Source organism: Paralichthys olivaceus, chromosome 3 (assembly GCF_024713975.1).
Source record: "Paralichthys olivaceus isolate ysfri-2021 chromosome 3, ASM2471397v2, whole genome shotgun sequence".
Classification (NCBI taxonomy): Eukaryota; Metazoa; Chordata; class Actinopteri; order Pleuronectiformes; family Paralichthyidae; genus Paralichthys; species Paralichthys olivaceus.
Window position 1 is genome coordinate 1,537,452 of NC_091095.1, and position 26,895 is coordinate 1,564,346.

Below are 26,895 nucleotides of genomic sequence, written 5' to 3' on the forward strand. Positions count from 1 at the left end.
ACAATGTAACTGTAATTTAATAATTTATTTTTACTCTATAATCTGGACTATAGCTGATTATTTTCATAACCTGACGAGGTAATCAACTCATTCGTTACTACCTAACCCAGTAAACAGTACACGTGGGTCAGTGTTTATTGTGATACTGCTGATACAAACACTTCACGTCAGTAAAATAACATCAACAACCTTTTATTTATTATTTTATCATTTTGTTTGATGTTGCGACACAATATTATACTAAAACACATCAAATGACACAGGAAGTATAAACACTGTCAACTTATGAGGTCACAAAACTTGGTGGCAAATAAATTCACGTTAATAAATCAAACCGAAGCGTTTTGTAGTTTCATGTTAGGAGCTTGATGTGAACATTAAAGCTCCACTCTCACCTGAGTGCAGAGGTTCAGCATGAAAAGCCATCGGTGGTGTAATCTCAGTTGTTAAAGGTTTGTGATTTCTATGATATCCACGACTCTGGTGAAATATCTGAACATCACCTCTGAAGATTCAGTGTTGATTTAACACGAATGAGCTTTTTGTCAAAGCCTTTGTTTACCTGTGTTACCTCAAAGGGCTACGTGCTGCGGACCAGTCTGTGCACACTGCGTCATCATTCTCACAGCTACTGGAAACTGTGCATTCATGCAGGAGGACGAGTTGAAGTGTTTTTTCATCAAACTGATGCCGTCAATCACTTCCCTTCTAATAAACAGTCATGAGAAAAACTATTAATTCCTCGTTTGTTATTTTCATGTACGTCAGTAACTTACCTCTGTGTATCTGCACGTTTTCTTTCACCCAGACGCAGTTCGACTCTTAATAGTTCCTGTTCTGTGAAGTACCGATATTCAAGCTCAACTAATTGAGATTGAGCGTCAGCTGTCAATCGTGACGTCTCAGCCAGTTTTCATATCATCGAATAACTTAAACCAAACTTATCAGAAACACGAACAAACATCAGTGTGATGAGAACTTCTGACAGTGACACTTTTAGGAGGTGTCATGGAGTCAGAGTCGATGGTTTTGGCCTTTTCATTTCTATGAAAATAAAATAAATATGTTCAGTCTTATTCCCTCAAACTAAAACAAATGGTAAAAAGTTTGAACATACACTAAATCATGTGGTTTATTTAGACTCATTCAACTTTTCTGACTAGTTTTCTTCACCTCTATTAAAATTCACAGGAACAGTGAAGGTCAGTGCGGAACAGCAGAATACAAATGTTGTTCCAGTGGTGACCTCCTGAGGCAGTGAAGCATTAACATGACATTTCCCGACGCCACACACCCGAGGAGAAACACTGACCCACGGCTTCAAAGTTTTATTATGAAACCCACAAAACCCAGAGATGGACCTGGTGGAACGTGACCTTGAGGATTCCTGCTGCAGTGAGTGTGTGTTTTTCACCCCCCCCCCTCTGCAACCTCACAGTCTCAGAGGTTCTTCAACACCGAGACCCACTGCTGTGAAGATGCAGAGGAAATACTAATGAGCCACCAACACGGCTCACGGGTTCAATACCGTGGAAGTGGAGGGAGGACGTCTGTGACATTACAGCAGCAGAACATGTTGATGGAAGTCTTTTCCTCCACGTCGTAAAGACGGACGACATGTCTCCTCTTCCTCCCTCTATCCAGAAATGAAGCCAAAATATCCCGGATGCAACATTTTCAGTCGTCCTGTCTTCTGAGGACAAACTCCAGCATGTTGCCCACGCTGCCGAGCGGAGCTGTTGCCTGTCAGCCGACCCTCCCGTTAAAAAGGTGCATGACACAGGGGCTAATGAACAGGCCGCGAGGATTGCCGGGGACATGCCCAACCCGGTAACCATCTGTTCCAAAGTCCCTCCTCAGGCTCGCTCGATGAGACCTGTCACCCCGGCAGCATCGTCTCACGGGCTGAGTCCTTACTTGCTGTCTTCGGCCTCCGTGGCCTCCACACAGGCCCTCAGCATCCAGCAGATACTTTGGGGCTTTGTCTCAGCTGAAGGGCCTTAATTGCCCACCAACCCCAGCTTCGATGGCTACAACCACATTAATGAATATTAATCACGTCTGGAGAACGTCTGTCCCTTTTCATAACGTCCTATTTTTCTTATCAACTATCTAAACTAAATCAAATGTGTCCGTGCTCATTCTCTCCTCATTTTCTGTACTTTGTGATTAATTCGATCAACAAATGATCCAGAAAACCGAAGCTTTTCTCCTGTTCAGCCTCGTGAAATGTTCATTGTTGCTGTGTGACTGTCGGGGAGACATTTCTCACAGTGACAGCAGAGAGAGAGAGAGAGAGAGAGAGAGAGAGAGAGAGCAAAGCACACAAGGTGATGGATGGTTTGAAAATGTCACTCGGCCTCGTACACCAGCGGAGCTCCGTGTTAATGCGAGCAGCCAGAGAGAAAAGTTTGATGGTGCAAACTCTCCCGGTTCAAACGATGGAGGCATCGTAACCTTGTGTTGATTCTCAGTAAACTTTACATCAATGAACATGAAGCATTTTCATTCACATCCAGTAAATCTGACTTTCGCTTTAGCCGCTGCAGATTAAGACTCTGACCTCCAGAGGAAACAACCTGAGGATTAAAGTTTGGTTCTGCTGAGTTTCAGAGGAGGAGGCAATATAAATCTTTACTAATTCTGTTTGTTATATTCATTAAATCATAATTTCTTAGACAATCTTCATAGAAAAGTGTTTAATGATCCAAACTGTGTAGTAACTGTAAGTTATATTGTAAATGACAGTCGGAATGTCAAAGCCCTATGAGACTAATTGTGATTTGTGAATATCTGCTGTACAAGTGAGATTAGATTGAAAGACGGAGAGATGTTTATCTCAGTGTAGAAGGTCAGTGTGATATTCACTGTGTGATAGTGCCCTGAAGTGGCCAAACAGCAGAACAACGGCAGAGACCGTCTGATATTCAAAGAGTTCATTTGATTTTCAGAAATTTCTAGTTTTCCGTTGCAAATTGATTTCTGTGTCAATACACCGACCCACAACGTACACCAGTAATTTCACTGCCTTGTTTCACATGTTTTATCGAGAGACAAGTAAAAGTCCAGCACTGGAAATGTTACAAAAGCAAGTGCTGCTGTCGTCTTGCATTAATGTTCTCTCTACCTCTTCTCTTTCAAGTTTCTCTTCATCTTAAGCTCCCCGGAATCAACCCAAGTCTACCCACTGCTAATTAATCTCCCCACACAGGATCTCCGTCCTGACATAATCCCTGTAGGTGAGTGGTCTTTCTCCTCCGAGCTGAGCGGCTGCCTGCAGGACACAGTCACAGATACACACAGATATAATTAACGGGCTGGACGGGGACAGGAGGAGCTGCCATATGGACATGTGGTCTGACAAATTGAGAGGCAGCGATGGGGACGAGAACCAACCTCTGTTTGAAAGCAACAAAACAGCGAGGAGGTCGGGTCATTTCATTATGTCCTCACCATCCTGGAACAATGTGCTTCTGTCCACTGTCGTGGAACCAAGATAAATTGGATCAGGATGAATTAGTTTAGATGAGGATGCTGCGAACGTCTGGTAAAAAAAACCAAAGTGCTGAGACAGTGAAGAAGTGAGGCCGAGTCTTGCTGAGCAAAATGATGCAAATGGTGACATCGTAAAGGAAACAGAGAAGAATGATGATGACGTTCATCTCGACAGACAGTCGGGACCTTAGAGAGACGCCAGGCCGCCGTGAGGCCAACGAGTTTGTTTTTATGACAAAGTTGTTGATCAAGCACTGTGTACACTTTTAAACTTCTCAGATAATTCATTATAGATAGGCCAGGACACAAACAGAGAGAATAGTAAAGCATTTTATATATATATATATATATATATATATATATATATTTTTTTTTTTTGTGACTCTGTACTGAACTCTGTACATACTGTATACCGCCACACAATGCTACAATCAGTATTTTGTTATATATTATAATATACCAATTGCAGGAGCCATTTTTTTTTTGAGAATTTATACTTTTACTTACTCAAAGTGTAATTTAGTGATAGTACTACTGACTTTTTGATTTTGTTTAAAGAATTTCTACTACAGTATTTTTATATCAAGACATTTTACATTTCATTGTTAATGAAATGTAAAATGTTTTAATAAAGTTATTTTTGAAGAAATTCCAATAAGTGCTTTTTACGATTTTTCAATTATTATTATTATTAGTGGTGGTAGTATTAGTATTATTACTGTTATTTTTATATTATTATTATTATAAGTATTACTATTGTTATTATTAGTAGTGGTAGTATTAGTATTATTACTGTTATTTTTATATTATTATTATTATAAGTATTACTATTGTTATTATTAGTAGTGGTAGTATTAGTATTATTACTGTTATTTTTATATTATTATTATTAGTAGTAGTATTACTATTGTTATTATTAGTAGTGGTAGTATTAGTATTATTACTGTTATTTGTATATTATTATTAGTAGTAGTAGTATTACTATTGTTATTATTAGTAGTGGTAGCATTAGTATTATTACTGTTATTTTTATATTATTATTATTAGTAGTAGTATTACTATTGTTATTATTAATAGTGGTAGTATTAGTATTATTACTGTTATGTTTATATTATTATTATTAGTAGTAGTATTACTATTGTTATTATTAGTAGTGGTAGTATTAGTATTATTACTGTTATTTGTATATTATTATTATTAGTAGTATTACTATTGTTATTATTAGTAGTGGTAGTATTAGTATTATTACTGTTATTTGTATATTATTATTAGTAGTAGTATTACTATTGTTATTATTAGTAGTGGTAGTATTAGTATTATTACTGTTATTTTTATATTTTTATTAGTAGTAGTAGTAGTAGTATTACTATTGTTATTATTAGTAGTGGTAGTATGAGTATAAGTAATTGTAATAATATTTTTAGTAGTATTAGTACAAGTAGTAATATATCCAGTGTTGTAGTTTTTAACGTAATTTGCGTAAAGTACGTTATAATTCGTATTCGTCCACTCACGAGCCACGACCCTGACGTCGTCATAGCAACAACCCGCTGAGTGGGGGGGGGGGGGGGGGACGCCTTGAGCGCCTCCTCATTGGTCGGCTTCGTCCGTCGCTCGGCCCCTAATCCTCCCTCTGATTCGTCCATTCTACTGTCGCTCTGAAACACTGACACGTGATTGGCTGGGGTCAACTCCAGTGACCCGCCTCAGCGAATAAGCTTCAGCTGCTGCAGAGACGAGGAGGAGGAGGAGGAGGAGGAGGACCAGGAGGAGGAGGAGGAGGACCCAGGGTTATGAGGAGAAGAAGAAGAAGAAGGAGAAGCTGCAGGTTGTTTTTCTTAACTTTCTTCTCCTGTGGGTGGAATTCACACGAAGCGGACCAGAGGACTATGTAGGAGGGGTTCGAACCCCCGGCGCTTCTTCGTGATGGAGGAACCTGCGACCAGGCGAGTTCCTCTGCAGCTGCAGTCTGAGAGAACGAGGCTCCTGACGGAGACTGAGTCTGAAACATGTTCGTGTCTCCGCAGAGAGGCCGACGTGACGCTGTCACACGGAAACTCAGACGATGAGCTGCCGCTGACGTTACCGACAGAGGGCAGCATCCGGAAGGTGAGACACCTGTACACACACACACACACACACACACACACACACACACACACACACACACACACACACACACACACACACTATCTACTCACCACTAGAAGTTGTACTTGTATCTCGCAAAGATAGAAGTACAACTTAACACACACCGACCTTAACTTAAATCTGCACTTTAAGCCTTAAAGGTTAAAGGTACAGTGTGTAGAATTTAGTGACATCTAGTGGTGGAGTGTCATGTTGCAGCTGAACATCCCTCCCCTCCCCCTCTCCTTACAAACATGACAGAGAACCTGTGGCAGCTTCAGTTGTTATAAAAAGTCAAAAGGTGTTTAGTTTGTGGCGGCCTCCGTAGAGAGGACTCAAATATAAGTATTTAAATATGAAGTATGTAAATATAAAGTATTTAAATATAAAATGTCTTTTCTGGGGTAAAGAGAGGGAACAGCTCTAGTTTTTGCGATCAGGTTGGGGCGGCACGGTGGTGCAGCGGTTAGCACTGTGTGTGCGGAGTCCAAACACATGCATAGGTTAATTGGAGACTCTTAATTGGCCGTAGGTTTGAAAGGTTGTTCCATGTCTGTTGTTGTGTTGGCTCTGAAACACACTGACAGTCTGTCATTTACCCACATTCTGTCCAGGGTTGACTGGAAACAGATTTAATTATGTCCGGTTGGTTCTTTGAATTACTTTAAGATTCGAAAAACATGGATGATAATAAATATCGATCACCGACGTGGTGCCCTGAAGCAAGGCACTTCACCTTCTGCTGCTGGACTGTGAAGGTAACTGTGGTCGTAACAGTCTGGTTGTGTTCGTGTGAGTCGTGAGCTCAGACTCTGGCTGCACAGATGTCGAGCAGCCTCCGTCCTCCTGACCTCCTGATGGTGGAGCAGAGGTGGGAGCTTGGCCGGACGCCTAATCCACGCAGGCACCCTGAGGATTACTTGACGTGTGCGTGCTAAACAAACACCTTAACTGGGTGAGAGGGGACGAGGACGATAAAGAGAGAACCAGTGTGAGAAAGTGATAAACGTCCATTTACTGAACAAACTGTCTCTTGCCGAGAGGGAGAAGTTGAGGGAAGGAGGCTGCGGGGATAAGGAAAGGGAGTGATCGGAGTGTTTACAGTACAGCTGCTCCATCTGTCATGTTACTGTACATGTGTGTTTAAGTGTGGTGCAGCGTGTGATCGATTTCCTGTGAGCAGATTGTAACAGGCAGCTGTGGGGAAGCTGTTTAGTTGCTGTTGGCTGATTTTAAGAGGCCTTTAAATCTTCAGGCAGATAAACGGCTCGGACATATTACCAGGTTCCTTTTCAGCTAAACATGTGTGTCCTGGAGCGACCTGACGGCGAGGGCACGTACCACATGTGTTCATGAATACGCCTCGAGCAGCAGGTCCCTGGTTTCAGTCCTGGCCAGGGGAACATCTACTGTGAGTGTCTCACTTACTTTAAAATATACTGCAAACTAAAAACGTGAAAACCTGCAGTGGTGGAGGTTCTGTTCTTTCTGTGCCATATCAGATTATTTCCTTCTTCAGTATCCGTGACGCTCTCCCATCTTCAGCTACTCTACTTCTGTGACAGAATCTTTTACACACTGTGACCATGAAGTACTTGTCTCTGGTAGTTTTATGTCCTGTCTGTATTTCTACCAAAAAATATCCAATAAGCTGCGATAGATTCCCTGTTCTGTGTATTTCTGGGGAACATGTAGATATGACATCTTATTCCAATGCAGTCAGTTATAAACATTTTAAAAATACCCTCGACAAGAAAGGAACAAAGAACCAAAACAATCCCATAATTTAACATTGACTGAATCACTTGTTATTTAGGGACTGGACTTGTGTTGTTGGATGGGACGTCCAAAAACATCACTAACATGTCGTCGTCATTACTAATCCGGACGTCCAGACTTAAATGAACCTTAATGTGTTGCAATGTGTCGCTGTAACTCATTTAATTAATTAATTTCTTCTTCAATCAATCCTCAGGGATGCGACCCTTTCACCCAGACTCAGCGCAGCAAACTGCAGCACAGACGAGCTCGCATCAACCAGCAGATCAACAAGGAGATGCTCATGAGAGCAGGAGCAGAGAATCTGTTCAGGTAAGGCGGCTGGTTTTCTTCCTGCAGTAAATGATTCACCACCATTCACCAGAACGTATGTAGCGTTAGAATCATATCTTCACCAGCTAGATCTCTGCAGCACAAGTAGAGTTGCATTCTCAGATTTTCCTTCGATTTGCTACCGTGGTGTCATTTCTTGTGACATCACTGATATTAAGATGGACCCATTCTTCATGGTGCTCCTCTAGAATTGAAAGTCTCTCTGAGATGTGGTGATGGATGCTGTTCACATCTCTGCTGTGTCGGCCGGTTGCTTTTTGTAAACGTGTTGGCTCTGTCACATTTGTGGGAAAAGGTCAGAGATCACTGCCTCCCCCCAAAAACACACACACACACACACACACATTAACACACACAGGCAAGCCCCACACAGTTTTATGGCTCTGTTTGTGTTCACTGTGTGTAAACGTGTGTGTTTATGTGTCTGTCTCTTCTCTCATTTCAGTACTTTTTTAAGAATCATGAATAACAATATTAAACCCTGCATTCTTTAGCACTACGAGTGCCAGCAGGGAAAATCACAGTGAGCTGAACTGAGCTGAACTGAGCTGAGCTGGCTCTGTGCTTCAGAAGCAGCGGGCTGTCATTCACACAGCGTGCTGGAGTTTTATTGGTGGAGAAATGAAAAAAGAAGTGGTGGCAGAACATCAAAGTGTTCTCTCTGAGAACATTAACATCATCTTTATCCTCTCCAGCTTCTCCCTGTCTCTCTCCGTGCCCTCGCTGTTCCTTCTTTCCTCTTAACTACCTCTCGGGCTGTTTGTTAATCCCCTCGGAGGCAGATGACTGAAGAGATGGTGGAAAACTGTACATTTAATATATGTGCACACGTCTGCTCTATATACACCGTTTGCTGTGGCGGGTTTGAGATCATTGGCGGCGTGAATAGGCCGATGTGCAGAAGTGTGAGAACGGTGGAGTTAGTTGGAGCTCCCTCGCTCATAAAGATGCAGGGAGTAGGAGGAGGAGACACTTAATTAAAGCAAGGAGCCACTTGGTGCCTCGTTAGAAGTGCCGTGTCAGAATCTAATAAGATCAACACAGAACTCCTCACTATGATCCCAGCACTTGTTTGGCTACAACTAATTAACTTTCACAAAGATCTTTCTCAGGAGTAGATGGATGATGGACGTCGGGGCCACTACGACTAATTAACTATTTCATTTTTATTTAGTCACTCCGTTAGTTTATTATTTATTTCATCGTCCATATGCATGTTTTGTTGACACATGTTTTCTTGACTGATGCATGATCATAGATATTAGTTCACAAGAATATAAAAGAAGAGCAGTTACACAGTGAAAAACTTGAAACTTTAATATAGAAAAAAGCAGCAAATCTCACATTTGAGAAGCTGGAACCAGTGAATGTCCCTTGAATAATGAACTAATTTATATTTAAGGATAATTCTCTAACAAGTCGGGACTGTTTCTCCCCTCAGCTCCATTTCTGACCGGTTTCAGGCTGTTATCCTAAAAGGTGATGACTCAGTTCAGGGGAAATAAAACAAGTGCTCGTGCCCTTTCTGTCGGGACGGTGGGTCACAGAGACAAAGAGGACCCCCACGCAGGCTGGCGGCCTGTAATCAGCTGGCTTTGTGTCCGCCTCCCGTCCTGTTCCCATGCAGAGATCTCCAGCGAGGCCCCGGCAGGCTCATCCCCCACTTATTTGTCTGGCACCGTCAGAGCTTTCTCTTTTTTTTTTTGTCCTCCCACTTTTTCCGGTCAACTGGAATAGCCCACCCACACACACACACACACACCTACATACTGACACACAGAAACTCCTCCCTTTACTTTTCACTCCCTGTTGTGGAACTGGGTCGTGGTGGGGGTGTTGACGGGTGGGAGGCGATGCTAATTATGGATGAGAGATGGGTTGTGATTGGCCCATGAAGACGTCACATTGTGTTCTGCAGGGTGTGTCTCTCTGTGACAGTTCATCTGGACGATAGTTAAGTCCTGGTCTCTCTGTCAGTTAGTTGTCAGTTATTATTTAACTAGGATCACTATAGTTTCCTGCTCCCCTGCTCCGTCCTGATGCTTTCTACCAAGAGAGACTTATTTATTTATTTTTTTCCCTTAAAAAGCTGCAGAATGTTGAGCGTGCAAGAGTGTGTGTGTGTGAAGGGGATATTTGGTTGCCCATTTTAAAGCTGACTAATCAGATTGTCCTTGGCTTGATCCTGTGTGTGTGTGTGTGTGTGTGTGTGTGGGAGGGGGTGTCAGGAGGAAGTGACGGAGCGAGAGATGAATGTAAAATGTTCTACCTGGACAGATCTTTTATTACGGCCACGTTACAGTTCAAGATAAAAGATGTAACTGAGGATGGAGTTAAGATAATAACATAAGGTGCAATAATACAAAGTCAGAATTTAATGAGAAAACGTTGTAATAACAAGAGGACAAAGTCACAGTATTGCGAGAATAAAGAAATAAACATTGATTTTTAAATAACCAACAAGGAGAGTCTGTACTTTCTGCAGTTCCACTTCTTCTGGATCCAAAATCTGGAAAAATCTTTGTTTCTTGACGAACTATGAAACCTCTATGATCTGACATTGGCCTAAAACTGAGACTTGATTCTCCTAAAATTATGACAGCGATGTTTCTTTAAGTGGCTCTAATGCTGCACGTCACATTTTACAGGTTCTCCAGCAGAGACTGAGTAAAGATAAGGGTGTAGTGATTCGTCACACTCATGGTTTGGTTCAGTCCTCTGTGCCTTTCACTTGAACGCACCTTCAGGCTCAAGTAATATAACTTCAAAAATGTGCAACATTTCCTGTGATGTTTCCACAGACCAGGAATATCAGTACCTGCATACTAAACTAGAATAGAGTTCATACCTCCCAGAAGGCTCAGCAGTCCCTAACATTAAATTCAGAAGCACCAAATTAAATATCAGTTCTTCTTTTCATCAAAATCCAGTAATTATTCTCTGAGAGATCAGTAAAACTGTTCCTTCTCACAATGTTAAAGACAATTCCTGGATCGGCCCCCTGATCTGGATCCACACCAACTTTAATCAGTTCTCTCCCGACCCACATCCTTCCTCCAGGTTTGGTTTGAGTCCGTCCAGTAGTTTTTGCGTGATCCTGCTGACGGATCCAAACAACCAGCTGACAAACGGACAGACGTGAAAGCTTTACCTCGCTGGCAGAGGTTGAAAGAGCAGGTTTGAATTTACCTTCAGAAAGTGACGGTCAGAGGTAAAAGAACTGAACCGACTCTGTGTGTGAATCCTTTGTGTTTTCTGCAGAACTTTGTCGTTCAGGACTTTGAATGAAGGAAACCTGACAGATGTCTTTTCTTTCACACAGTGAGAGAAGTGTGACTTGTGCATTATTTAATCTCTCACTTGAATAGTTTGGCTTTTTGTCTTCAACAGTTTCTGTTTGCTTTTCCTCCCTGAATCTTCCTCCTGATGATGCATCTGATGACTCAGCAGCATGACCTTTAATTCCACTTCGAGACTTCAAATGAAGAAAACCTCTCGTCTGGTTTTATTTCTGCTGCTTGGCAGAAATTTGTATGATCTTGTCTCTTTTTTTTTAAAAGTTTGTCAGAATTACTCATGTTCACTGTTTTGTGTTGTCAGTGTTTCTCGTCTCTGCTCGTCAGCTCCCCCTCATCCTGTTCAGCTCAGTGTTGTTGTATCGTTGTGTCAGTGGAATTTAACGATTGACTAATTCTGGGGGATTTTCTTCGACACTTTTCCAGTACAGTGTTTGTCATAAGTTGCCGTGGTAACCGTGATGCCTCGGAGGAACATTGAGTTCCCCCGAGATAAATCCAACAACCTTCCCCACCCTTGTGTTAGAGTCTTTGAAAGAACAGAGGATGATGAAGGAGGGGGAGAGATGATGCATACATTTATTGAGAAAGAGAAGTCCACAGCTTTGTGTGTTTATGGTGTCGGTGAGAAGTTTAACAAAGTACACACACTAACACAATTGTCTTTTTTAAATTTAAAATAATAAAAATAAAAATAAAATACAAAAACAGTGACAAACCTTTCACAGACGTTCTGATGGATGATATCTGATTGTGTGTGTGTGTTTTTTTATTGTGCAGGGCGACGACCAACAACAAGGTGAGGGAGACTGTTGCTCTGGAGCTCAGCTTCGTCAACTCCAACCTGCAGCTGCTGAAGGAAGAACTGGAGGAGCTCAACAGCAACATGGAGGTTTACCAGACCGACAGGTACACGGCTCTGACTCAAACTATCCTCCTGTTAGTATTTGAGCGGAGAATTCCAAACCACAATCATCAGACTAATGGTAGTTGATAGTTGGTTGTTTTCACAGTGTGTGTACTGCTGTGTATCTTTGTGAGGGCCACTTTATGTTTGGATTTGGTTTTGATCTCAGTTTTTAAGAGTGGGTTCAAACTTTGTGAAGAATTAGGCCTTCGCTGATTGGTTAAGCTCCTGTCACATGACCTCCCTCCTGAACAAAAACAACCAGCCTCAGCTGCCAGAGACGAACACAACATGGAGAATAACCAGATTTGTATGTGGAGGAGATGAGATAAGAAGCACTTCCTGTCCACACCATATGCCCAGTGTACATGATTGGTCCCGTGATTTGTGTTTCCAGGTGTTTGCATGTAGACTGACAGTTCAGGTTTCATTCAACATGTGACGACACACACACACACACACAGCTCAGAGGTTTCCCCCCGTGCAGCCCCAGGTCATGGGAGGGATAAACCCCCTGATTAGTGTCATTAATGGGACTGTAGTGTGTGTGTGTGTGTTTGTGTTCATGGTCAACGAGAGGAGGCGAGTATGGGGGAGGGGAGGGCGTAAGGGTTAATACTTGGCTTTAGCTTGGCTTATTAGCAGGATGGAGCAGCGTTCCCTGCTGCGTTAGAAGATAAGCAGATGGTGTTTGTTGTCATTAGATAACCTCAGAACGGACCCGGGTTCTTCGCAGAACCCTTCAAGGTGCTTGTTGACTCCCTCCTATAGGGTTCCTCCAGAAACCCAAGGTCTCACTGGAACCCTCAAAGGTTCCTGCAGGGGCTTCATGACATTTTCTTACAAGGACACGAGACTATGAAATGATTACATGAAACACCTTGAATGAAGTATGAATTTATTTTACCGTACAAATTGATATTTGGGTGACGTCATCATATTTAAAGGGTTTCTTAAAACACCAAGGTGTGTGAGAAACCAGCGATCTGTGTGTGTGTTTGACAGATTACAAACACATTCTGTATTTATTTCTTTTCACAGTGAGGCTGTCAACGTTCCCATGATCCCACTCGGCCTAAAAGAAACCAAAGAGGTGGACTTCACACTTTCCGTCCAGGTGAACACAGCATCGACTCTCATTCGTGTCTTTTATTAAGTTTTTATATTCACACACTGGTGAGAGCGACACCGTCTCTGTCTCATTCTTACGAACACATTTTAAAAACACCATCTCCTGATGATTTGTTTTTCAGCTCAGACATGCAGCAGTTTAAACTGAAAACACATTTGCTGTTTGCAGCTTGTTTTCATAATTGAACGTGTTTTGTCTGTTACTTTCTGCTCTAGTGGAGCATCTGTGATCAAGTCTTGCAGTTTGTCTACACTCTGTAAAATGTGGACACGCACACAGACCACTGTGAAACTGATTCATCCTCATGCCGTGTCTGTCTCCTCTCTCAGGACTTCATCTGCGAGCACTACGGAGAGGACAGCTCTCTGTACGACAAGGAGCTCAAAGAGCTTATGGAGCTCAGACAGGTTCATAAATTCCCCTTCACTCAAAACAAACACTCATCTACTTCAATATTAGATCTGTTTTATTAAAATAGTTGTGGGAAATCGATTTACCTCCTGGCAGCGGAAGCAGAAAATTGTATAAAAGGTCTCAAAACTTGGAGTCTGCCTGTCTGTGACGAGAGAGTTCTATTTGTTTGTCCTCTTTGGGTCAGGCCATGCGTACACCCAGTCGTAACCAGGCCGGTCTGGAGCTGCTGATGGAGTACTACAACCAGCTGTACTACCTGGACCAGCGCTTCTTTCCTCCACTCAGGAACCTCGGCGTTCACTTCCACTGGTAGGACAGAAGCTGTTAGTTAGGATGGTTTCCGTTTAGGAGTTGGTACGAATGTGAAAAGCAGTCAGACATCTTTAAAATGACAAAGACATGAAGTAAAAGTGGCGCTATACAAATAAAATAAAATGTGCATTCATCAAAAAGCTCAGTCATGGAGTTCACTGTATTCATCTGTTTTTAATCCGTCTCTCTCAGGTACGACTCTCTGACCGGCGTCCCGTCGTGTCAGCGTGCGTTGGCCTTCGAGAAAGGAAGCGTGTTGTTCAACATCGGCGCCCTGTACACGCAGATGGGAGCACGGCAGGACCGCTCTGCAACAGCTGGGATAGACAGAGCGATCGATGCCTTTCAGAGAGCTGCAGGTACAGAAACAACACAATCACACACGTGACCAGACGCACAAACAATAACAGAAGCATTGTTTCAATCGATAACAGTTGAACCTGTTCACTTTATGAGTTAAATCAGAGTTCTGTTCGCTCATAGTGAATTGATTTAATCTTGCGCTGAAACTCACGGAAGCGTATTCATTCACTTTAAGAAAAAAAAAACTCAGGTTTTTGTGAGTAATTTATATTTTGGTTTGTTTTTGGAATAATTTTTTCTGATTAATTTTTTCCCCCAGTTTTTCGGAGTAATTTTTTTTTCACAGTTTTTCGGAGTAATTTTTTTTCTGTTTTTCAGAATAATTTTTTTTCTGAGTTAAGAGAACATTTGAAACAATAGACGCATTCATTCCTTTATCGAGAGCTCGATGTGATTACTCCAAAAAACAGCAAAAAAAAAAAAGTCTGAAAAACAGAAATAATTATTCAAAAAAACAAACCAAAAAATAAATTACTCCGAAAAAAACTGTTTTTCTCTTTTTTTCTCTCTCAAGTGAACGCAATACGCTTCTGTAGAAACTAATACATTTTTATCCCAAAAAAAAAAAAATTTACTCCGAAAACTGAAAAATATTGTCAGAAAAACAGAAGAAATAAAAATTAGTCAGAAAAACTGAAAATTATTTTCCAAAAAACAAACCAAATAATAAATTACTCAGAAAAAACTATGCAATACGCTTCTGTAGAAACAAATACATTTTTATCCGAAAAAAAAAATTACTCCGAAAAACTGAAAAAAAATTACCCTGACAAGCTGAAAAAAAAATGTCAGAAAAACAGAAGAATAAAAAATTACTCTCAAAAACAGAAAAAAAAAATTGTTAGAAAAACTGAATTTTTTTTTCAAAAAACAAACCAAATAAATTACTCAGAAAAAATGAGTTTTTTTTCAAGTGAACGCAATACGCTTCCGTAGAAACTAATACATTTTAATCAGAAAAAAAAAATACTCAAAAACAGAATAAAAAATAAAAATTAGTCAGAAAAAAAAATTTGTCTGAAAAACAGAATTTTTTTTCCAAAAAACAAACCGAAAAATAAATTACTCCAAAAAAAACAGTTTTTCTCTTTTTTTTTTTTTTCAAGTGAATGCTTCTGTAGAAACTTACGGAGCCCCTAAAGGGACATGGGAGAAAAAAAAAAAAAGAAACGTATCTCGCGAGCACGGGAAGGTATCTCGCGAGCACGAGAAAGTATCTCGCGAGCACGGGAAGGTATCCCGTGCGCACATGAAAGTATCGCGTGTGCACGAGAAAGTATCTCGCGAGCACGTGAAAGTATCTCGCGAGCACGTGAAAGTATCTCGTGCGCACAAGATAGTTTTCTGGTGCGCACGAAAAAGTATCTCGTGAGCACGTGAAAGTATTGCATGCGCCTAGGAGACAATCTACTGCATTTCGGTTTGGTGTTTCTGTGTCAAAATGACAGTACAGGAGTTAGTTCGGCTATATTTCAACCTGGGACTTCATTATAAGGATATTGCTGCTTTACTTGCAAGTCGTCACAGTCATATTGTTTCTGAAAGACATTTAAAACGAATTTTGAAGTCTTGTAGTCTGTTTCGGCGCAATGGATACGTCGCTTTGGAGCACGTAGTTAATTTCATTCACAAACATTTACAGACGTCTGGCCAACTCTGTGGGTATAGGTGGATGTACACGAAATGTAAGGATAATGGATTACACGTCAAGAAAGAAGAGGTACGCTTAATTCTAAAAGAACTTGACCCGAGGGGTGTTGAACTCAGAAGAAGGAGACGACTCCATCGCCGAAGCTATTTTGCAAAAGGGCCCAATTATATTTGGCACTTGGACTCTTATGACAAACTGAAGCCATTTGGTATCTGTATCAATGGCTGCATTGACGGCTTTTCCCGAAAAATTATCTGGATGAATGCATTTACCACCAGCAGTGACCCAAAAATCATCGGAGGCTACTACATGGAGGCAGTCCAGAGATTAGGTGGTTGTCCAAGGATTGTCAGAGGCGACCGGGGCACAGAGAATGTTAAAGTCAGAGACTTTCAGCGTTTTCTCCATCGCAACATTGACGACGGATCCGCCATCGACAGCTACATTGAAGGGGCAAGCACAACAAATCAGCGAATAGAGAGTTGGTGGGGCTTCCTCAGAAGGGAATCAATGGAATTCTACATCTCTCTGTTTAATGATCTGAAGGACCGTGGCTTGTTCGATGGTGCATATTTGGACAGAAGTCTAATCCAGTTCTGCTTCATGGGAATCATTCAGGTACGAATATATCATATTGTTATGTAATACCTATTTCCATCTTAAATTGTGTCCCACAATTTCTTTGTTGTTGTTGTTGTTGTTGTTACATTCTCCAATGAGCAGCTGCCCACCTGTCTTAATCACTGTCGTGGATGTGGTGTCCTACAATAATAATTCATAATGAACCATGAAGTTAGCCCTGCGATGGATTTCTTCGTACTTAATCAGAAAAGTCAGCATTTAACAGTTTATTTCAAAACGTATCTAAGGCCCAGATGAGAATTACAAATTGCATATCAATTATCTTGTTTTCTTACTATCTAATATACCGTTATTCTAGGACGAATTGGATGAGACCATCCATGTGTGGGATTCACATGTCATCCGACCATCAAAGAATGACCGGGTACCCAGTGGTCGACCTCGAATCATGTACATGTTCCCAGAACTCTACACAAGTGATGACTGCATTTCCCCAGTAGACAGAGTGGATGTACAGTTGTGTCAGAGTAACTGCACATTTCGACCAGCAGTGCCATGTGATACAGACATCTACAACATCTGCAACATTCTGATGGTGGAGTCACAGCTGCATCTTCCAGTTGATGCTTATCAAGCATTGGATTTGTACCTGCATTTGAGGAATGAGATAAGATCAGCTCTCTGATTTGAGATGGAACTACATTTGTATCCATCTAAAGTGAACACATGATCAGACAGTTCTTCTGCAGTCCACTATGTTTATTCACCAAACACTCTCAGTTGTAAAGTTTTCCCAGGAACTACGTAGAACCTATATTTTGAATTTTGGATTATTTCTCCTAGGAAAAGGACTGATCTGTCACTATGTGCACACTGACCGTTACAGACAATAAGAACATTTGCAGCAATATTGTGCAGTTTTTCGTTTTTTGTGATTACCTCTGATTTTTCAAATGACAGTATTAGCTGTTCTCAGTAAATTGTGCTGGAATTAGAGACTTATGTTTGTTGTACAGCATATAGGAGTATTGTTATAGATGTTAGTTTGCCTTTACATCAGTCATGAACAGGAAATTAACAAAATCACAACAAAGAAAAACAACATGGCAGGACATGAAAGAGGAATTTTATTGTTATTAAACAATATTGTGCTCTTGACAGTTGCTGTCTGTATGTTTAACATATGAGGCTCAAACAAAAACAGCCATGGGTAGCCATTTAAAATGGTACTGTATGTGCATCGAACATGTATTACTTTGTTGAATGCTGAAATTCTTTCTTAATAACATTTGCATAAAACATGCAAAATGATTAAACTGTTTTCTGGACTTAAACAAAATGTAAAGTGTGCTGACAAACATTACAGCAAAACAAATAACAACTGTTTTTTCAGTTTAAAGTGGAATAAAGCAATGTCATCAGATTATGCATCTGATTTTATTTCCCCTCCTTGCAGAACATTTTTTTTTTCTTAGTTGTTATACATGAACAAATACAATTGTAAATGTAAATCTGTAGAAACAGTTTGTTTCAGACAAATGCCATAGCTATGTCAGTAGAAGAATAACAAGTGTAAGATCCCTTACATTCACTACACAATATCCATTGTAAAGCAATCGCCAGACAGGACATTGTCAAACTCTTGACGAAACTCAGGGTATGAGCTGTAGGTGCATGGTAACTCAAGAACTGCTCCACATGTGTGTGCTACTGGCCTGCGACTTAAACCACACAATCTATTAAAAGTTACTTTGATTGTGTCTGTGCACAGCACAGTGGACGCTGTGCAGAAGCGTAAGAAGATCTCCAGTTTTCTTTGGTTGATGCTTCTCACATAACGTAGCAGGTGGTTGAGAGCTGTCTGCTCTTGTGGATCTAGGCTGTCTGTTGATGGCTTTATCATCTGGGCTACTTTCTTGTTAGTTGGCCGCTTAGATTCGTAAAGCTCCATTATGCTTTCTTTGGTTATGAGTGTTGGCACAGCATGGTGAATGCTGGAGTGGAAACAGTCAATTATGAACTTTGGCTCTTGAAGAAGGGCTTTATGTGCCATTGTTAAAATGGCAGCTCGTACATTGTCTTTAGAGGGCAGGCAGTGTGAGCCCATTCTTGAGAAGACGTCGAGTAAGTCCTCTTCAACAGTTTCATCAATGTTGCCCTGTAGTGCTTTTTCAAGTGATGCACGCTCATTCTCTGAAAGAAATCTGGCAAATGACATCATCAAGAGTTCTTCATCCACTGAACCAATTCCTTGACAACAGGCAAGAACAAAAGCTGGTGACAGTCTGATTGGTATGATTTTGTGGTCCAGGTATCCTTTCAACCACACTCTTCCAAGAGCTTGCCATGCCTTCTCAGAATAGTCTGGACGTAGTCTGGGTACTCGTTCATCTTCCCCCTCACACTGTTCCAAGAAATGTTCCCAGAACATGGAGTATACCTCTCTTGACACACCATCGCTGTCCACAGCTTTCTCATTTATAAACTCCATTTTTATATTAGCATTCAGTAGTTTTGGTTCCATGAAGATATTAAGGACATCATCAACTATGTTTACTCGTCTTAATTTTACAAAAAGGAGTTCGTTTTCAAATGGGTCTGGTGATGCTGGAAGACTGCTTGATGATACAGGTCCGTCATTCAGTGTAGAGTGCTGCAAGATTTTTTAAAAAGGTCATTAGGTGTGATTATTGATTGTTTAATCAATTGGTCAACAGAAAATGTATCAACGACTTCGCCAGCTTGGTGCGAGAGAACTTGGGATGACACGTAGTCACTGTTTTTGTACACTTTATAGACAGAATAATGAATAGGGAAAACGTTTTAAAATAATCAATAATGGCAGTAATATTTTTTGCACCACTGTTAGAAATTACTTAGTTCTACACTATACCTGCATACTGTTGAAGTCATATGGATTCCAGGGAAGGGTGGAGTCTTGATTATCAGCATCATCATCAGAAACAGGTCCAAAGTTTACTTCATCATCCTCAAGAGATGCTTGGATGGCAGGGGCAAGGGGGGAATCCAAATCGTCACTTAACAACTGGTCTGCATCTTGATTTGAAGATGGTGGATGCAGGACCTCTGTGTTGCCCACCTCAGGAGTTGCTGGTCTTGATTGATTGATTGGTTCTCCTCTCTGTTGATAATTGAATGAAAAAAACATATAATTATTACCTTTGTTTTTGCATCATCTGATCAAAGCGGTCCTGTGTATTATCACATTCATGTCATTAAAAAATCTTGCACCTGAGCAGATTGTTTTGGTATATGCATACTGAGTTAATGTGACATTGAACTCCAACTCTTTTGCTCACTTCCATCATCTTAGCTGCATTTAAAATTTGCGATGGTTTACATTTGTTGAACATTTGTTGTTTTTTTTGTTTCAATTTCATATTTGATATTTTGATTTATCATTTTTTGTTTAAATTTTAAAAAGTATTGTTTGGCACAAATGAATCTCATTACAACACAAGTTCCATACTGTATTTCACAAACTGGGTCCATAAAATGAAATACTGGGGCTTACTTTTTCATGGCTTTCCTGCATTGAGCCACTGGGTGCTGGATCTGAATCAGTGGAGCTCTCAGGATGATCCACTCGATGATCAGTTCCAGTCCTGCAGTGACGACGTCTCCTGGTTTTGTTCCTCAATGATCGTCTGTGCATTGTCCTAGTCTATAAAGAAATCAGCAGATCAGGAAATTATAGGCATATACAGCCATGATTGTCCAGCTGTTCAAAGCAAGTCTTTCTGAACTTATCGTGATTGAACATGCACATAAGTGGAGACAGAAGTGGAGCAAATGTTTAGAAAATTGGATTTACATCTCTTGAGCTCTTGCAACTCAACTTTCACCCCTAATTCCGCAGATAAATATTATAAAATATCTAAATAATATTTATTTTGCAGGCCTCATGTTCCTAATATATTTCACATTGAGTTAAGACAATAGATTTATCCTCAGAAATCACTGATTCTCATTGTTGAATTTCATGAGAAGAAAGACAGATAAACACCATGGCTGTAAGACTAAGATTATTTTGGCCAAATCCACAAAGAATGAACTGCGCCTGCTAACTGCACCAGAACTGTGCAGCACTTGCACCCAAAATCTGTCAAATCAATCGAACACAGATTGGTCTATAATGAACATTGAAAAGAGCACAAATGCCCTACATTGCATGTCTTTAATTAGCAGAAGTGTGCACAAACCAACTATCATGTATTTGTACTATTATAGTATTCTACATCTATAACATAATCTACTGACATTTTCCTTCGTAAATACAGCTATTAATGTGACTCAGGAAAGTTTGATAAATGTTAGATTAATGTCTGAATCATACAATATTGCTCAGGTGTCACTGAATGTATGGATTTTACAGTATATTGATAACATAAATGTGGCAGAAGATAAATTACCTTCATTGGCCTCTCATCTGTGGGCTCAAAGTCCGACGATGCATCAGAGAGAAGTATTACATCTTTAGCCTTGGTGGTTGTGTAGATACGCAGCATTCGCAGCTTAGTCTGCTCGTACAGCTGGCTCACTGTGACTTCAGGGGACACTTCATTGTGACTGTAATTACGAATATCAAACTCGAAGTCTTCCACTGGGCCTTTGGATGAAAATCCATTTGGAAAAAACAAGCTCTTGCCCGTCTCCAGCAGTTCACCCATAGTTACTGATTTCTGGACTGACAGGTGCCGTGTTCCACCTCCATTTTTTGTTTTGATCTGGTGATAAGTGCCGTTATCAAAGTGGAGCCATCCCATTTCAACCCGCCGAGTGGTTTTGACTGCATGTTTATTGCCAACAATACCAGGGCCTGCTGTGTCTCCGTTGGCTGGAGTTTTCCGTTGTTCCCCGAGCCTGTCTCTTACTCTCTGCATTAGAGCGGACTTCACTGTCTCCATTCCTTCTGGCTTTTCGTTTGTCACAGTTCTTTGACGACAAAATGCTCTGAGTGCTAGTCTGTCCCCATATCGTCCAATATACTGTCCTAACTCCTCATCTGTCATAACACATATGACGTTAATGTCGATCTGTAAGGCACAAGTCAAAAACGTTACAAATTACATTAACATAGCAGGTAGAGAAAGCTCATTAGGCTAGCCGTGTATTGCTTACTTTATGTCACTAAAGTTAACATTTATCTTTACCTTATCATCTTGTAGTTGTTTGATGACACTATCAGGTATATTTCGCGTTTTCAGAAAAGAGAATAAGTCCACTTCTGCAGCCATTCTTTGATGCTAATGATCTTAATGAGCACAGGCGTACGGTCAACTACATGTGCTTAACGAGATACTTTTTCGTGCGCACCAGAAAAGTATCTCGTGCGCACGAGATACTTTTTCGTGCGCACCAGAAAACTATCTTGTGCGCACGAGATACTTTCACGTGCTCGCGAGATACTTTCTCGTGCACACGCGATACTTTCATGTGCGCACGGGATACCTTCCCGTGCTCGCGAGATACTTTCTTGTGCGCACGAGATACGTTTCTTTTTTTTTTTTTCTCCCATGTCCCTTTAGGGGCTCCGTAGAAACTAATACATTTTTATCCGAAAAAAAAAAATTTACTCTGAAAAACAGAAAAAAAAAATTGTCAGAAAAACTGAAAAAAATATTAAAAAAACAAACCAAATAATAAATTACTCAGAAAAAAATGAGGTTTTTTTCAAGTGAATGCAATACACTTCCGTAGAAACTAATACTTTTTTATTTGAAAAAAAAAAAAAACTCAGAAAAACAGAATAAAAAATAAAAAATTACTCTGAAAAACTGAAAAAAAAAATTGTCAGAGGAACAGAAGAAAAAAAATTACTCTGAAAAACAGAAAAATAAATTGATAATGAAAAGTTGATCAAATCATCATTGATCAGCTATTGACGTGAATTCAAAGTGCACAGCTTTATTATAACAATGTATTTACATCTATGTTGATATGAAAACAATATAATAATCAGTCGAAATGGTTTTTAGATAACAATGAGCAGATATTTTATCCGGCGTCAGTAACCGTTTCCTTCTGTGTGTTTAGGTGCATTTAATTACCTGAAGGAGAATTTCTCCAACGCTCCGAGTCTGGACATGAGTGGCCCGTCGCTTTGCATGCTGGTCCGGCTGATGGTCGCCCAGGTGCAGGAGTGCATCTTTGAGCGCGTCACACTCATGACGCGAGACGCACACTTCACGTCCCAACTCCGTCTGGCACAAGAGGCTGCACGGGTGACTGCTCACGTCTGTGGTTTGTCTGTCGTCACTGTGGAGATGCTGCGACGCTCACTGCGTGCACGCTGTGCATGTGTGTCTCCTGTAGGTTTCGGACGTCTACCTGTTGGTGCAGCAGACCATGACGCAGCCTCTGATGAAGGACTATGTGCCTTTTTCGTGGGCGTCCATGGTTCAGGTCAAATCTGAACACTTCCGCGCCCTCTCACACTACTACACTGCTGTTGCGCTCTGTGACCACATGTGTAAGTAAAAAGAAACAAGTCACATCTGGAAGGAGTTTTTTTTTGTTGTGGTGTCGATCACATGAATGTAAACAAGGTTTGAACCTGATGTGTCTTGTTCTGTAGCGTCTGCGGAGGACGAGGAGAAAGAGGAGAGGCAGCAGCAGTACGAGGAAGCAGAGGAGGCGTTCCTCCAGTTCTACGTTAGCGCTCCTGTAGGACCCTCACTCAGCCTCATTCTGCAAGACCCTGAAAAGAGACGAAAGCTCGGTGAGTTCATGTGAAGCAGCAGAAGCATTAGAATGGGAATAAATCACTTTCAGATTAGAAATGGTTCATTTTAAGTATTTTATTATGAAAAAGAATCTCTGCTGACATGCATCAGGTAAAGCTCACCTGCGGCGTGCAGTGATCCGACACGAGGAGGCCATGCGTGTCCACGGTCTGTGTAAGATCCTGAGGAAGATGGACATCCTGCAGGACGTGTTGTCTCTCACACACAAACGCTCTTTGGACAAATACTCAGAGCTGGACCGAGAGGACGACTTTGACGAAACCGCAGAGGCTCCAGAGATACAGTGTAAGACTTAATGATGCTGAGATCGCTTCTACTCAATATGTGACGAGAGGACTGTTGGTGATATTTGGTTTCTGCCGTGTACAGCTCAAACCCACCAGAAACCAGACATCACTCCACCCAACTTCTCCACAGTCCAAGTTACTGACATCTTTCAGAGACTGGTAAGCCCCCCAGCTGGTAAATACGCTCTCAAGTTAGAGATTGAAATGACGTGAACAAGTTGACGAGGACTTCTCTCTGTGCTGCAGGGGCCTCTGTCTGTGTTCTGTGCTCGGGCTCGTTGGGGCCCGGTGCGACTCATCTGCCTGCAGAGGAGAGAGGGCGGCCTGGGCCTCACGCTGAGAGGAGACTCCCCCGTCCTGGTGGCAGGAGTGGTGCCCGGAGGCTGTGCAGCGGTACGACAACACCCACCGAGCCGTCGTGTGCGTTAGTTACAGATATTGTGTTTGAGTGGAGAGAACATCCAGTAAATCCCTGTGTGGATCTTCTTTGTTGTGCAGGAGGCAGGACTGAGGGAAGGAGACTACATAGTGGCGGTGGACGGTCAGGACTGTAAATGGGCCAAACACAGCGAGGTCGTCCACATGCTGAAGAGCTGCAGCGACAGAAAGGTGGAGCTCAGCGTGGTCACGTTACACTCACATGATACACAGGTAACTTGAGGGTTAAGTGTGTTTGGGACGTCAGTCAGACTGTTGACGTGTTCGGTGACTTGAGTGTGTGTCTGTGTGAGCAGGTGGAGAGGAGGGCCATCATGCTGTCCCACTGCAGCGACAAAGAAAACGCCCGGCAGCGTCTGCTGGGTGGGGCTAAGGGCCAGAGCTCCACCTCCCTACTGAACTGGAACAGGAAGAAGAAGAGAGAGGGCGACGGCGCCACCAAGAGACTCGGAAGCACTTTCAGTTTGTCGTTTGGAAGCATCAGAGACACGGAGGCCATGTACTGAGGCGTGACGGCAGAGCATCCACTCAGGAAACAACAACAGCAGCGCCGCTCACGGTACGACGGAGGCTGCGGTCTCTGTGGAGTGCTGCACTCGCTCCACCAGCTCCTCTGTTGGAGGAGCCGCAGCGTTGACTCACACTTGGCTGCAGCACAGTTTCATGTGTCTGGCAATTTTGTCAGTCAATCAAATACACGGATGGATACGTACCAGGTGGAAGTCTGAAGCAGGACAAATCATGAGTGGGTGTGAACAGAAGACGCAGCGCGGTGGAAACTGAGTTTATGACAAAGCATCAGATCAGTAAACAGACTTGACGCAGCCTGAACCTGTGACGTGTACAATCTGTGTACAAAGACTTAGCTAAAAAACAAAAGCAGATGGTCTTTGAGTGACGACTTGATAATAAGAGGGAAGAGTTTAGTCTGAGCTGCCACAAACTTTTCCACAGGCTCATAAACATCTAACGTCTTAGTTCGAATGGCTGATCGGAAAGAATAAACACAAAGTTCTGCAGTTACTTTTCTTTCTGTCTGAACAAACTTAAACTCTCGTTCAACTCCCTGCATCCTTTTTACTGATCACGTGCAGCAACGTGTCCCCAGATACTCAGAGTGTTAGAGCGCAGCATGAGTCTGACGTTGACCTGACAGCTTCACAAACTCTTTTTGCCTTTTTTAAAATGGATAATAATAAACATGTAAACACATTTAGTGAGCACAGAGTAGATTTTCTTTTGCTTGCATGAAACTTCTCTTTGAAATGTAAGTGCGCTTGCTAAATATATTTTTCAGTGCTGAAAATCTCAAATTGCTCACTCAGGAACAAGCACAAATATAACAACACTCCACTTTCACATAAAACAAAGTATTGTAGCAGATTTCTTGTGTCTCATATTTGTTCCTGAAGTTGTCTCCGAGGTTACAGAAAAACTGTGAGTCTGTGTTGAACACAAACACCTTAAACTTATCTGATGGATTTGATTCAGTTCATGATACTTTACTGTCTAAAGTATAATGTTGGGCTTCATCCTCAGATCAGCGTTTCTGGAGAAATATTTTAGTTTTTATCATTTCTGGATTAATTAAGCACTTCAGAGGTTTTGACCTAATGTGTTGTAGTTTGTGTTTTAGCCGAGTGTGAATATTGAAAAGGAAAAGTGTTCTGGTTCTGTAGCTCTGCTGCAGTACTGAACACGAGGCGCAGAGCGAGGTGGAGTAGATGAAATAAACTGTGAAACTGAGAGTTTCTGTGACGGCAGCAGTGTGAGGTCGTTGTTAAAGTCCAGCCACTGTACTGCACGTTACAGCCAACTCTAGATCTGTGAATGACGTTAGTGGAGAAATGTGTCTTTTGATTAACATTGTTTTTGTAAGATTTTGATACGACTAGAATTTAAAAAGTGAAAACTGTAGCACATTATTGTTCAGTGGATGATGTGTGTGTGTGTGTGTGTGTGTGTGTTTCTGTTTTGTCTGTACAATGCTCGTGCCATGAGGGCTCAGAGTCACGAGGACAGAAAGCCAGAGGTGAAAGTTTAAATGAACATAATCATGAAAATCAATTTTGATTTGAAGGAAACAAATTAATCTGTTATCGACTCTGCTCTGGCTGTGTGTGTGTGTGTGTGTGTGTGTGTGTGTGTGTGTGTGTCTGTGTCTGTGTGTGTGTGTGTGTGTGTGTGTGACAGAGAAAAATAATTCTTCCTGTGTGTTTTTCACTGAATATCTGACCATCTCTAAATAATTCATTTGGGGATTTGCACAGTATTTTTTTCATATGAAATCAATAAAAGTGAGAATTAATAACAAGGAGCTGCGTCTGTGTTCATGTTTCTACCATGTTACAATGAAAACTACCTTTAAAAAATGGTGTGTATAGTATAAATACACACCAGTGGGTAAATATAGCAAACTAACTTTATGTTTTTCTGAAAAAAATCTGACATTTTGAAAACAGTGTTTTTTTCCTTAGAATTCTAATTTTCAACTTTTTTATACTAATGTTTTTTTATTAAAATACTGAATCAGTTTCCTCTGGTTTAGTTTTTACTGTATAGTCTGATCACGTGATCTGGGGAATCATGTGTTTGAGTGTATCCTCACCTGTGGGTGGAGCTGGTGGACAACACACCAGCATGAGGGAAAGCTTCCTGACGACCTCCTCGATCTCCGTCTGCCTCTGAAAGAAATCAACGTGTAGACGCAAGAACAAACCTTCACAGTTCTCTGCTGAACTTCGATATGTAACTTAACTTAAGATTGATTTGACTTCATACAGACCTTCAGCGTGACGTCCTCAGATGTTTTCGTCTCCAGAGGTTTGGTTCTCAGGTCTGTTCTCACATCAGAACAAACACTATCTGACTTTTACAACCCACGAAGATCCCACGTGCACACTGCAGATTCCAACTGAACCCAGATACAAACCTCGCTAAAACAAATGTCTGACCCGTTCTTCAGGGTACGGTCAAACAAATGTGACGCACATATCACAGGTCAAAGTT

The 26,895-nt window shown here is 41.4% G+C and overlaps 2 protein-coding genes and 1 long non-coding RNA gene across 5 annotated transcripts; 1 reads left to right on the forward strand and 2 right to left on the reverse strand.

Moving 5' to 3' along the window:
- The first annotated feature begins 5,234 nt into the window (after window positions 1-5,234).
- On the forward strand, window positions 5,235-26,201 carry rhpn1 (rhophilin, Rho GTPase binding protein 1). 3 transcript variants are annotated; one of them, XM_069520293.1, is made up of 16 exons: window positions 5,235-5,441; window positions 5,523-5,604; window positions 7,601-7,716; window positions 11,814-11,942; window positions 12,982-13,057; window positions 13,402-13,479; window positions 13,671-13,795; window positions 13,991-14,157; window positions 22,452-22,639; window positions 22,731-22,887; window positions 22,993-23,136; window positions 23,252-23,446; window positions 23,531-23,607; window positions 23,695-23,841; window positions 23,947-24,099; window positions 24,183-26,201. In XM_069520293.1, exons 1-16 carry the CDS (start codon window positions 5,422-5,424, stop codon window positions 24,390-24,392), a joined length of 2,064 nt encoding a protein of 687 aa, XP_069376394.1. In that variant the 5' UTR covers window positions 5,235-5,421; the 3' UTR covers window positions 24,393-26,201. The 3 variants fall into 3 exon arrangements, with proteins under 3 accessions (XP_069376394.1, XP_069376392.1, XP_069376398.1); XM_069520291.1 differs by having other exon boundaries at window positions 5,280-5,604; XM_069520297.1 differs by lacking the exons at window positions 5,235-5,441; window positions 5,523-5,604 and adding an exon at window positions 6,909-7,036.
- LOC138406822 (uncharacterized) lies at window positions 12,822-22,606 on the reverse strand. Its single transcript, XR_011240222.1, has 2 exons — window positions 22,466-22,606; window positions 12,822-14,151 (listed from the first exon to the last, which is right to left on the reverse strand). It is a non-coding gene; the product is annotated as an uncharacterized lncRNA (long non-coding RNA).
- On the reverse strand, window positions 17,850-21,768 carry LOC138406820 (uncharacterized). The gene is made up of 5 exons (XM_069520282.1): window positions 21,569-21,768; window positions 20,828-21,451; window positions 19,930-20,079; window positions 19,288-19,536; window positions 17,850-19,047 (listed from the first exon to the last, which is right to left on the reverse strand). The coding sequence occupies exons 1-5, from the start codon at window positions 21,650-21,652 to the stop codon at window positions 17,986-17,988; spliced, it is 2,169 nt and encodes a 722-aa protein (XP_069376383.1). The 5' UTR covers window positions 21,653-21,768; the 3' UTR covers window positions 17,850-17,985.
- Window positions 26,202-26,895: the final 694 nt, after the last annotated feature.